Source organism: Puma concolor, chromosome B2 (assembly GCF_028749965.1).
Source record: "Puma concolor isolate L17-30 chromosome B2, mPumCon1.1.hap2, whole genome shotgun sequence".
Lineage (NCBI taxonomy): Eukaryota > Metazoa > Chordata > Mammalia > Carnivora > Felidae > Puma > Puma concolor.
The window spans coordinates 30,664,590-30,677,124 of record NC_141671.1 but is presented as its reverse complement, the minus strand read 5'-3'; the positions used below and the strand labels follow the sequence as shown (position 1 = coordinate 30,677,124).

At 47.3% G+C, this 12,535-nt stretch overlaps 2 protein-coding genes across 3 annotated transcripts in view; one reads left to right on the top strand and one right to left on the bottom strand.

The window, feature by feature from the left end:
* The window catches only part of LOC112853700 (class I histocompatibility antigen, Gogo-B*0101 alpha chain-like), a 215,150-nt gene extending 204,893 nt beyond the window's left edge, over window positions 1–10,257 (bottom strand). Inside the window, exons 1-8 of one of the 2 annotated variants that reach the window (XM_086705862.1) lie at window positions 10,098–10,257; window positions 9,553–9,822; window positions 9,075–9,350; window positions 8,198–8,473; window positions 7,974–8,081; window positions 7,493–7,525; window positions 7,299–7,346; window positions 6,795–7,171 (exon numbers count right to left, since the gene is read on the bottom strand). In XM_086705862.1, coding sequence (XP_086561988.1) covers window positions 7,167–7,171; window positions 7,299–7,346; window positions 7,493–7,525; window positions 7,974–8,081; window positions 8,198–8,473; window positions 9,075–9,350; window positions 9,553–9,822; window positions 10,098–10,170 — 1,089 coding nt within the window. In that variant the 5' untranslated portion in view covers window positions 10,171–10,257 and the 3' untranslated portion in view covers window positions 6,795–7,166. Of the gene's footprint in view, window positions 1–6,794; window positions 7,172–7,298; window positions 7,347–7,492; window positions 7,526–7,973; window positions 8,082–8,197; window positions 8,474–9,074; window positions 9,351–9,552; window positions 9,823–10,097 lie in introns of those variants that run through there. The other variant, XM_086705863.1, reaches the window with a different exon arrangement.
* The window catches only part of LOC112853766 (class I histocompatibility antigen, Gogo-B*0103 alpha chain-like), a 112,149-nt gene that overhangs the window by 48,069 nt on the left and 51,545 nt on the right, over window positions 1–12,535 (top strand). The window lies entirely within an intron of this gene.

Genomic DNA, 12,535 nt, shown 5'->3' with positions numbered 1-12,535 from the left:
CCTGCTATCTGCAACAATGTGGATGGAACTGGAAGGTATTATGCTAAGTGAAATAAGTCAATCAGAGAAAGACAGGTTATCATATGTTTTCACTGTTATGTGGAACTTGAGAAACTTAACAGAAGACCATGGGGGGAGGAAGGGGAAAATACAGTTACAAACAGAGAGGGAGGTAAGCAAACCAGAAGAGACTCTTAAATACAGAGAACAAACTGAGGGTTGCTGCGGGGTGGGGGAGAGGGAAAAATGGGGATGGACATTGAGGAGGGCACTTGTTGGGATGAGCAGTGGATGTTGTATGTATATGATGAATCATGGGAATCTACCACCCAAACAAACCAAGAACACACTGTATACACTGTATGTGAGCCAAGTCGACAATAAACTATATTAAAAACAAACAAACAAACATGAAAAAAAAAAAGAAAATATGCTAACATTTTGCTAAAATGAACAACCCAGGAAACAACAGATTTTGGGGAGCATGTGGAGAAAGGGGAACCCTCTTGCAGTGTTGGTGGGAATGTACTGGTGTAGCCACTCTGGAGAACAGTATGGAGGTTCCTTCAGAAAACTGATAATACAAATACCCCATGATCCAGCAATTGCAGTACCGGGTATTTACGCAAAGGGTACAAAAATACATATTTGTAGGGGTACATGCACCCCAACGTTTATAGCAGCATTATCAACAATAGCTAAACGATGAAGAGAGCCCAAATGTCCATCTACTGATGAATGGATAAAAAAGAGGTGGTATGGGGGCGCCTGGGTGGCGCAGTCGGTTAAGCGTCCGACTTCAGCCAGGTCACGATCTCGCGGTCCGTGAGTTCGAGCTCCGCATCGGGCTCTGGGCTGATGGCTCGGAGCCTGGAGCCTGTTTCCGATTCTGTGTCTCCCTCTCTCTCTGCCCCTCCCCCGTTCATGCTCTGTCTCTCTCTCAAATATAAAATAATATTTTATCTCCCAAAAATAAATAAAAACGTTGAAAAAAAAAAAGAGGTGGTATACACGCACACACACACACACACACACACACTCACACGCAGACACACACACATATAATGGAATATACATGATTTATCTTCAAGAAATTTCCATGTGCATTTGAAAAGAATGTGTATTCTGTGGGTGGCTCGAATGTTCAATAAATGTCAGATTTGTACTATTGGTTTATAGTACGGCTCAAATCTTCTTTATGTTTATTGATCTCTGCATAGATGTTCTATCCATTATGGAAAGTGATATATTGCAGTTTCTGACTATTACTGTCATATTATCTGTTTCTCAATTTCTGTCTGTTTTGTTTTCATGTATTTGGCGCTGAGGTGACAATATATTCAGGATAATTTGACCCTTTTATCATTATAAAGTGATGCTGTTTATTTTTACTAGCATTTTTTCTTTATGTCATATACATTATTATGTATATTTATATACATAATATACAATATTATGTATTATTATGTATTATGTGTATGTATGTTATTCACATAACATATATTTATATATTTATATAATATACTGGTCATGTTATATTTTATGTCTTAGGAGTGTAATATTGAAGTTTTATGACCTTCTTTTTACTACCTATTCTTTCTCAAGTTACTCAATCAAGTCTTTTTCCCGTTTGTAGTTTACATTTCATGCTGCGAGTTTCTCTTTTTCTTTGTGCAATTCTTTGTGTAAATTTTTTGACACATAGGTTAAATGTAGATTTCTCTAGAGAAATTTGTTTCTTTCTTATAAACTTGAGTCAATATCAATCCAGGACAATAATAAACTGAATTAATGACTAGAAGGTATTTTGGCCCCAAATAAACGCAAATTTGGACTACAAATCACAGAAGCGTTAGTCTGTGATTGGAAATTCTTTGAAGTAGCTGTTTGCTCACTTCGTGCTAGCTCCAAGAAAACCTCCTTAGAATAATATCTTCTTGTTCTTGAAGACAGAGTTGAGTCAATCTGATTCGTGTCACCCTTTCCTGAGGATATGAATCTATGAATCTTAGGTTCCCATACTTTCAGGGAGGGATGTTTCTCATGAAATAGAATGAGCTCTGGGCATTATTTCTTGTCTATGAAGTTCATGAGCCTGAGAAGCAAAAAGATTTTCTAGATTTGAAATACACCATAAGTATCAGAGCAGCCATCATCCCTGGCTTTTTGCCCATTATTGTATTTTGGTCTAAATGATTATTATTCTCCTGATTTTTCTTGTGGGTGAAATATATACAATATACAATATATATTTTATACATATTATTCTATACATCTATGTATAAATCATGATTAGTTGTTTTTATTGGAAGAGGCAGCCTTAAAACTTAGTCTACTGTGTTACTGGAAGAGGATCCCCATTCACAATTGTTTCATTTCTGAGATTTATCCAGCACCAGACCAGGTGGTAGAATACAAGTCTACCTAAGCCAGTGGTGATCTGTGTCTTCCGTGAGCCAGCACTGGTCTGTGAATGTGCATCAGCCCACAAACAGATAGAGACAGAAATGAAAGTGAAACCTTATCCTGTCTCAGACTGGCAATCAAGACAAAAATAAGCCTGTATATCGTCATTGGATCTGCTAAAAACAGTTTGATTACTAGCTGTTCGTGGACCAGACGTGGAGGAGCACAATGTCTAACCTGGAATGATTTTGCAGACTTTTGTGAGGGTCACATAAAACCTGGTAAATTTTGGACACTCTGCCCAGAAATACGGGCATGTACAAAGAAATATGAAGTCTTACTGTATGTATGAGGATTATCTGAAGTGTTACAGATCTGGGTTACTTAATCCTAGGAAGAGACAAAGGCTGGAGAAGACATTTTGAACAACCACTTCATCACCCCACAGTGCTACTCCACTTGTGAGTACAACTGGAGTAGACAAAAGCTGGATCCCATAACAACTATCAAGGGGAAAAGTTGAAAGACGCGCGTAGTCACTCCTTCCTCCAAACTGACCTGAGTGCCTACAATGTATCATATCAAGTTGTAGTCTCAAATCACTGCTCCAAATGTTGCAATTTGTCATTCTTTTTCCATTCCTGGCCCCCGGTTTCCATGCCCAGAACTAGTATCCTCTTCCCATATGAAAAATTTCCACATTTAAAAATGTTGGCGGAGGGCAGAGACCATGGAGAGGAGAACCCACTTTTGCCAAACAGCCTTGCATTGGACGTGGCATGAAACTTCACAGTCACGTAACCACCTGCCAGAATCTCTCTCAGGACATGGGACAGATAGGCTGGGACCGCACTACATGGCATTTGGCACAGGTGTTTGAGTGACAGTGGTGTCATGCAGTTGCAAGGGGCAGGAGCAACAGCAGTCTCAGCCTCCGGATCCAGTGTCCTATGTCAGGGGACTGTGTTGTGAGGGTGGCATCTATACCCAGGAGCAGGGCCCTGGCTATATGTGAGCCTCCCCCTCAGGTCCATTGTGGATTCTGTTCCCGTCTGTGTAGACTCAAGCCTGGTTTGTGACTTTCCTTAAAATAGAACAAGGCCCCACATTCTCTTTCTCTCATCACAGTCTGTAACTGTGCACATGTATCACAAAGAGGGAGAAGTTGATGTAGGGAATAGCGTTAGAGAGCCTGATTTCAGACTTTTTTTTCACCAGTTTTACTGAGATATAACTGACATACACCATTGTGTCAGTTTAAGGGTACAGTTTCTTGACTTGATACGTTTCTATGCTGCAAAATGCTTACAACCAGAACATTACCCTAGACCTGCAACTTGTCACATAGTTACCATTTCCTTTTGTGTGGTGCAAACATTTAAGATCTACACTCTTGTTATCTCAGAGATTTTATGTTGAGCTGATAACCACTTCCTCAATCTGCCACCTGGCTCTGTCCCCTGGGAGAGAAAATATGTATCTCCCAGCAGGTCTTGCATTTTTCTTCCTAGAAAAAACAACAACATTTCAATGTGGATGTAAGACCCCTTCCCACAATGAGGGCTCTCATCAGTGACTTCACTGCAACTCTATCTGGTGGAACCCCAGGATTGCTCGTGGGTTCATTACAAAACACTCAGGCCTCTCTCCACATACCCTGTTAGAGTGTTGGGCGTGGACCCACGAATCACTACTTAATAAGCCCCACAGGAGAGGCTGAGGCACAGCCACGTGGGATCCTGCTTTATGTGCTTGGTGCTCAGTGTGTGATCTGAAGACCAGAAGCATCACCAACCTTGTTATAAACCCAGAATCTCACGCTCTACTCCAGACTGTCTAGCTCTTCCTAAGTCCAGGAAATTTCTGTGCACGCTGAAGGTTGGTTTCCCTGGCCTATGTGCCTTCTAGGTGCAGAACCAGAACTGTTCAGTATGTGCGTGTGCTCTGATCAGCTTGCTTAGCAATGAGGAGTCCAGGGTTTGGTCCTGTTCCTTTCTCTTCTATGGCCATCAACTCCTTGGTGACCTGATCTATATGAAGGCTCTAAACATCATTTATATGGTGTCACCTCCCACATCTATTTCTTCAACCTAGATATTTCTCCCACCCTGCACTCTATATCCAGCTGGAACTTCGCTTGTATTTCTAATAATTTCAGATTTGACATTCCTAAATTGAGTGACTGTGATGAAGCTTCCCCAAAAGTCCCACTTCCAAAATCTTCCTTGTCTCATTGGAAGACACCCCCCCTTTCTTCTTGCAGTCTGAAGTATTGGATGCTGTCCTCGATTCCTCCTTCTCACAACCCAGAAGTAATACATTAGGACATGCTGCAAAGTTCATCTTTAAATGTATCCAGAACACACACACACACACACACACACACACACACACCAAGAGTCCAGTCACTTCCTGTTATTTTCTCTCCTCAAACCCCAAAATAAATCCAACATCCCCCCTCCTGGAAACTGCACTGGCTTCCTACAGTCTCCCTATGGGTCTCCTGCCCTTCACCTGTCGATTCTGCATAGCAGCAAACAGATGCTGCTGAGAGAAGTACTACCACGTGGACCATCTGATCTAAACCATCTGGTGACTCCACATGTCACTCAGAGAAAATTTAAAAGTCTTCTAATCCTAAAGCCTAGATATCTGAGCGCATTTCCCATGCTCTCTGCTCCAGCCACAGTGGCCTCTCACCCTTCCTTGAACAAGGACACGCTCTTGCCCTAGTGCATGTGCCTGGAGGTTCCCCTGCCTGGAAAGAATTCCTTGAGACATGCTCTTCAACAACTCCTTGTGTCCCGCACATCTCTCAGAGGTCAGCTTCCCAGTGAGGCTCACACTTACCACCCTAGTAAAGTAGCCACCTTCCCTGTCCCCCCACAGGTAACTCTCTGGGTCACCTTCCTCAAAGCACCTACCAATTTCCAATTTAAACACTTCCCTCATTTACCACATTTATACAATATACGGTTGACTCTGAATTACACTGGTTTGACATGTGCACATCCACCGATCTGTGGACTTTTATACAATAAGTGCTGTCAATGCAGTTTCTCTTGTTTTCTTACTATTTTCTCCACCTTAATTTATTGTAAGAATACATGTACATATCCATGTAACGTACAAAACATGTGTTGAATGACTGTTCCTGTTTTCAGTAAGGCTTCTTATCAACTGTATGTTATTAGTGGTAGTATTTAAGTTTCAGGGGAGTCAAAGGTTATACTTGGATTTCTGACTGCTCAATGGGGTCATTGCCCTCAGTCCCCAAATTGATCCAGGGTCAAGTAGAGTCTTTCCCTCACCCCTAGGACATATTCTCCACGAGACCAGCACGTTTGCCTCTTCTTACTAACTGAGGTGTCCTAGATGAAAAAACAGCGGGTCCTGCACGTGGCACACGACATTATCAGTGGAACGATTGGTCAGCGGAGAGGACCTCTGTCTTCTGGATGAGCCTCAGGCACAGCCAGTCTGTGGCAGCTCCCGCAGAAAAGTGCTCCCACCTCACCATCAGTGCCGCCTCTACTTTCCCCCAGGGGTGCTCCCCACTCTCTCTGCTCAGCTCCCCCCTCCCACAGCATTACCCCTGCACAGCACAGCACACAATTACATTCCTGTCTTTAGAATCACTGTATTTATGCTCTATGAGGCCGTTGCTCCAACCAAATAGAAATCTACATTAGACCCTGCTTTATAAATCCATGAACGTGGATGGGAGCCAGAACCAGCATCACTAGAACTAAGGGCAGGGAGAGGGCATAGAGAGGCAGGGAAGGTAGAAACTAACTGAAGCGTAGTAACGATGAGAAACTCTCAGACTCCTCCTACCTCCAGAATCTAAAGAATAATCCAGAAGACAGCTCAAGAGGAAGGGGACGATTGGATGAATCTGAAAATTCATGTCTCCAAACCCCAGAGACCCCTGTGTGCAGGGGCCACCTAGGCCTGTGGGAACAACAGCCCAAAGGACTCCTGGTGCTGTAACCACTGGGGTGATCTGGGGAGAATGAGACAGGAACTCGGACACAAGAGCAAAAACAGGCCTGATGCATCACAGACACAAGGAAAAAAAACCACAAAAGATGGGCCTGAGGTCACAACCCAGGATGGAGCCTGGGCTGACCCAGTCACAGGAAGCTCTGGCTCCACAAGGTCCTGGTGACAGGTGACGTCCATGTCCCTGTGGTCACGGTCCTGGTGAGACAAGGTTCCACAGAAGGGACAAGGACAAGGAGCAGAGACATGACCCAGCTGAGGAGGGAGCACGACACTCCAAGGATGCACTGAGCACCGACTGGACACAGGCCCCATCCCCGCTCGGCTCCTCCAGCCCTCTCCTGTCCCCACCTGCAACAGACACGGCATGGGAAACATCCAGGTTCTGGAAGGTTCTCAGGGCTTTCATTTATTTTCTGTTCCAACCATACAAATCCTCTCTTTTATTATCTCATCATGCCCACATACCAAGAATTACAAAACACAAATTCTTATCAGGATTCTCATTTTCAGTAGGGAAGTAAGGCATCAGTACTCAGCCCAACATGAAGGAAAGACAGGAATGGAGACAGAACACGAATCAGTATGGGAGGGGTCATGGTGGGCATGGGGGCCAGTCTCCTGTGTCCTCACGATATGGTAATAGGAATGCAGACACATTCTGACACCATCTGCAGGAAGTCAGGGGATCTCGATGTCACCAAGTGGGAGCGTGAACAGATCCTGCATCGCTCAGTGCACCACAGGCACGGGTCTCACACTGTAAAAAAAATTATCATGAACACATTTAGGTCAGTCACATAAGTGCCACATTTCAACAGCCCCCCTCATGCTCAAAGTGTCCCTAGTGCCCCCACTCCTTCCCACTTCACCCTCCAGAGTCTTACCTTTAAGAGCCATGACAGACGAATCAGAGCCCTGGGTACTGTCATCGCCTGGGGTAGAACAAACAGGACATGATCAGAGTCACAGGAGTTGAGACTAAGGAGCAGCTATTGGGGGTGGGGGTGGGGGCGTGAGCTCCCCAAGGGGTCCTGTCTACATTATCCCAGGTTTCAGGGATCACTTCCTCAATACTTACGTGCAGCATGAGAGTAGCTTGGTCCTTTTCCTCCTGTGGAATAAAATACCATTTTAGACACCTGGAACAACTGGGCCATGTGATCCTAGAGCAACCTCCTAATCCTTGTTCACAATGAAGTTTCCAGAATTCTGACTGAAGACCCAGGAGAAGATTGGATACATGAAGAAACAGGTGTGTGTGGGGAGGGTGGGGTGGGTCACAGGACCACCTGACTTGCTGGAGGTCAGACCTCAGCAGGGACCTTCCTCTCTGTCCTGTCACTGCTGGGAATCAGGTCCCCGTCACCAGAATTACCAAGTGAAAATCTGTCCTTCATTTTCACAAGTGCTTTGCTACAGAGTGATTGTTAGTAACAGCTCCAGAGTGGGCAGCTACATGTGTGTGGATGGAACTTCCCAGGAACCAGGCAGGACAATGTGTTACCTAGGAAGCCCCCCAGCGGGACAAGTGAACTCAGATCCCCCCACTCTGTTCCTACCTGAGAACTTCTTCCTCCAGATCATAGCTCCAACCACCACAATGACCACAAGGACAACCACAGCAACAATGATGCCCAGGATGGGGATGGAGGGATGAGAGGATGGCTCTGGAAAGGGAAGGAAGGTGAGGGGCTCAGACCTCTGGCTTCAGTCTTGACTTTGTGAAGTTCTCCAGAAGGGCCCTGTGTTCCCTGACAGGGGCTCGACCCCAAACCCTCCTTACCCCATCTCAGGGTGATGGGCTCGGGCAGCCCCTCGTGCTGCACATGGCACGTGTATCTCTGCTCCTCTCCAGAAGGCACCACCACAGCTGCCCACTTCTGGAAGGTTCCATCTCCCGCAGGCCTGGTCTCCACAAGCTCTGTGTCCTGGGTGTGGTCCTGCCCATCATGCTGCCAGGTCAGGGTGATCTCCGCAGGGTAGAAGCCCAAGGCCCAGCACCTCAGGGTCACCTCATGGTCAGAGATCCGGTGGCGGGTCATGTGTGTTTTGGGAGATCCTGAGGAAGAAGAATCAGAGAATCTACACTGTGGTTTAGCTTTATGGGCCACTGAAACTGCATCCACCTGACCATCCTGAGGTGGACAGGACAACTGGTCTGGATGGAAGAAGCACAAAACCCAGAGAGCAGTCTAGCCTTTGGGATCTCCTGATCCTTGTTAAGTTCTGGAATCAGGGAGAGAAGCCCAGGTAGGAAGCTGCTGGTCTAAGGGGGAACACACTGTGGTCCTGAGTGTGGTGGAGGGTGAATGACTCAGAAAACCCAGACTCAGATATCCAAACATGTTCTCAGATGGAGAACAAGGCCTTGAGAGGGAAGGTCAGGGTTCACAAGGTGGCTGCCAGGGTCAGAGGGAACTGCTGATGGGTTATTTCAGGGATGTCTCAACCTGCACCCCAGGGAGAGACTGGATTCCTGTCTCTCTTTTAGAGAAAAGCACCCTCAAGGTGAGTCAGCCTCTAGTAGGCAGATGAACTCCGAGGCGGATCTCCCTCTTCCCACCCGTGGGAGGGGTCATGACACTGAGTCCATTTTCCCTTCCTCCTGGGAAGCCAGCCCCAGGGGAGGGGAGATTAGGGAGGTCCCGCGGTCCCGGTACCTGCGCGCAGCAGCGTCTCCTTCCCCATGTCCAGGTATTTGGCGAGCCACTCCACGCACGTGCCCTCCAGGTAGTTCCTCTCCTGCTCCGCCACACCGGCCTCCTCCCACTTGCGGCGGGTGATCTGCGCCGCGGTGTCCGCCGCGGTCCAGGAGCGCAGGTCCTCGTTCAGGGCGATGTAATCCTTGCCGTCATAGGAGTCCTGCCTGTACCCGCGGAGGAGGCGGCCGTCGGGTCCCACGTCACAGCCATACATTTTCTGGATGTTGTGCGATCCTGTCCCCGCCCCGCCCCCAGAGCAGCAGTGATTAAGGTGAAACCGAAAGTAAACCCGCCTAAAACCTCCCTCGGGCTCTTCCAGGGTCGTGGGACGAGGGTCGCGGCCTCGGGGCAGCGCTCTGACCCGGAGACTCGGGGCGACCCCGGCCCGTCCGTGGGGATGGGGGTCGTGACCTGGACCCGGGCCCGCGTCGCTCACCGGACTCGCTCTGGTTGTAGTAGCGGAGCAACGTGTTCAGGTTCACTCGGGAAATCTGTGCGTTGTTCTTCGCGGTCCGCGTGTTCCGGTCCCAATACTCCGGCCCCACCTGCTCCACCCACGGGGCCCGCGGCTCCATCCTCGGATTCGGGGCGTCGCTGTCGAACCGCACGAACTGCGTGTCGTCCACGTAGCCCACGGCGATGAAGCGGGGCTCCCCGAGGCCGGGCCGGGACACCGCGGTGTAGAAATACCTGAGGGAGTGGGAGCCTGCGGGCGCGGAGGGGCTGAGACCCCGCCCGACCCTCCTCCCCGCGCGGGGCCCGGGTCCCAGGGGGAGGCGGCCGGGAGGGGAGGGGGACCCGAGTTGGGGAGAGCAGGGCGGAGTCCGGGAGGGACGGGGGAGGGGAGCCCGGGGCGAGGCCCGGGTGGGGGTCTGGGTCCGGGCGGTGGACAGTCGGCTTCCCCGGGGGTTCCGCTTCCCCGCCGGGCGGTCTCCTCGCTCCTGCCCCTCAGAGTCCCTTTCCTCCCGACCCCGCACTCACCCGCCCAGGTCTGGGGCGCGGCCAAGGCCCCCAACAGCAGTAGGAGCAGAGTTGGGGACATCGCGAACCGCATCCTCGCGGTCTGGGGACAAATTTGAGTCTCAGGAGGCGGGTGCGGAAACTTTATACCCCGGAACCGCGGTGCCGCTGATTGGCGTCTCCAGAAACTGGACACTAATAGGTGTGTGAACCGAGGCCGCGTCATCAGTATCCAGGCAGAAGGACCTGACACAGGTTGTGACAGGGAGAAGTGAAACCAGGGCAGATGGGGACTCCCCAACACTGGGCTTCCCCGCCCCCGACGCCGCCCTGGGGCCAGAGTCCCTGAGAGGCGGGCCTGGGGACCTGGGACTTGGCCTGGACGCCTCACCTACTGCACAGAACGCTCTTTGTCCTGCTGTGTCCCTCAGCCCTGGACCTTTTGTTCTCAGGATATCTCTACAGTCTTACAAATTAGTGAGGATCCCAAAGATAATTGTGTGTCTGTAGATTCTATGGATCCTTATTTACCACAGTAGGACTAAAACAGGTTCAAATATATATTAATTCATGTAAAATCACATGAAAACAGAAATATTTTTTGTATGGAAAGTAACATTGTTCCCAAATAAAAGGGGGCACTGAGAACAGTGGTTTTCTTGCATTTCACATTTTTGCAAGTCTCTTTCTTGTCTGTCTCCTTAGAAGACCACTGGATGTTCAGATTTGCTTCTGCATCTCTTGTGCTGTTTTGGCTGAAGTATATGAAAAAATTTATGTCCTTGACCAAATATAGGAGAATAGTATGTGTCATAACCTTTTCAGATAATTATGGGAATTCATGTTTGATACTATATTAAAACTACACAATGTGTACTTTCTCTGAGGTTCTTTGCAAACTGGAACTTGAAACAGTATCATTGACTGTGTCTTTCTCTGTTACATTAACTCCATAGGCCCATCTGCACATGGAATGGATCTTGTACTAATGCATGATTGTTTTTCGGTAATGTGTGTTGTTTTCACTAAGTAATATAAGTGTTCCAGCATTGATTAGAGTGGAATCAAATTATCAAAAGTCATTTGTTTTGGGGCAATTGGGTGGCTCAGTTGGTTAAGCATCTGGCTTCGGCTCAGGTCATGATCTCATGGTCCGTGAGTTCAAGTCCCACGTGGCGCTCTGTGCTAACATCTTGGAGCCGGGAGCCTGCTTAGGATTCTGTGTCTCCCTGTCTCTCTGCCCCACCCCTGCTTGCACTCTGTCTCTCTCTTATCTCAAAAATCAATAAACGTTTAAAAATTTTTTAAAGAAACTCATTTGTTTTAATATTACCACAAATCCCAACAGAAAACGTGGTCAGTACTGAGAAGCTGTCAAGCTTCTGGGTGGGTCACAGGTTAAAGGGGATGGGCTCGTGGGTGATGGGTTCTAAGGAGGACACTTGTGATGAACATTGGGTGTTGTAAGTAAGTAATGAATCATTCAGTTCTACTCTTGAAACTAATATTAAACTGTATGTTAAATAATGAATTTAAATAAAAACTTGAGAAAAACAATGTAATGGTAAAAACCAGCGATTGCTCACAATAACCAGCACAGGGAGATGTTTGGTATTTTGTGGGTCATACGGTGCCTTGTTTTTGTCTGTAATTGGACAAAGTTGTGTCATGGTTTTGGAGTCTCCTTTTGTGCTTTTGATGTTCCGTGAGATGACTGGCTCATGTCCCACAGGAATAATATGGTCCAGTGGTGGCATCAGTCAGCTTCTGACCATACTGAGGCCCAGCTGTCAGTGTCAGACCAGTTCCCGATGTGGGGGCTGCTGTTTCTTCTGTCTTCAATTGCATATTTTAAAACACCTACAACTTATCAATAATAATTAAAGAATCGGTGTTTTGGGGAGCCTGGGTGGCTCAGCCGGTTAAGGGTCAGACTCCTGATCTCATGGTTTGTGAGATGGAGCCCTGTCTCAGGCTCTGTGCTGACAGTGTGGAGCCTGCTTGGGATTCTCTCTCTTGATCTCTCTGTCTCTGCCCCTCCTCTGCTCATACTCACTCTGTCTCTCTCTGTCTTAAAATAAATAAATAAACTTTACAAAAAATCTGGAAGGACTTTTAAATCCTTAAATAATCCAGTATACATTGGCCTTATTATGGTTCTTAAATATGTTTATTTCTTCTTGTATCACAACCTGAGAAGAAGCTTTCTCTCAGCTTACGGATTGTGCAATTTTTTCACACTAAAACTACTCCCAGAATTAGAGTAGGTCTTAGATTTAATATTTCATAAGCAGGAATATTGGTCATGGTCGTTCCAGACCCTAGTTCCAATACTTATCCCTTTGTCATGGAGTATCTCATTCCTGTCTCCTAACATGTCTGCCAGATTTGGTTACTGTTCTCTGTATCTCCTCAGAGACTGATTTGCTCAGGAAAATCTGAAGCAAAGGAGAGAAAGG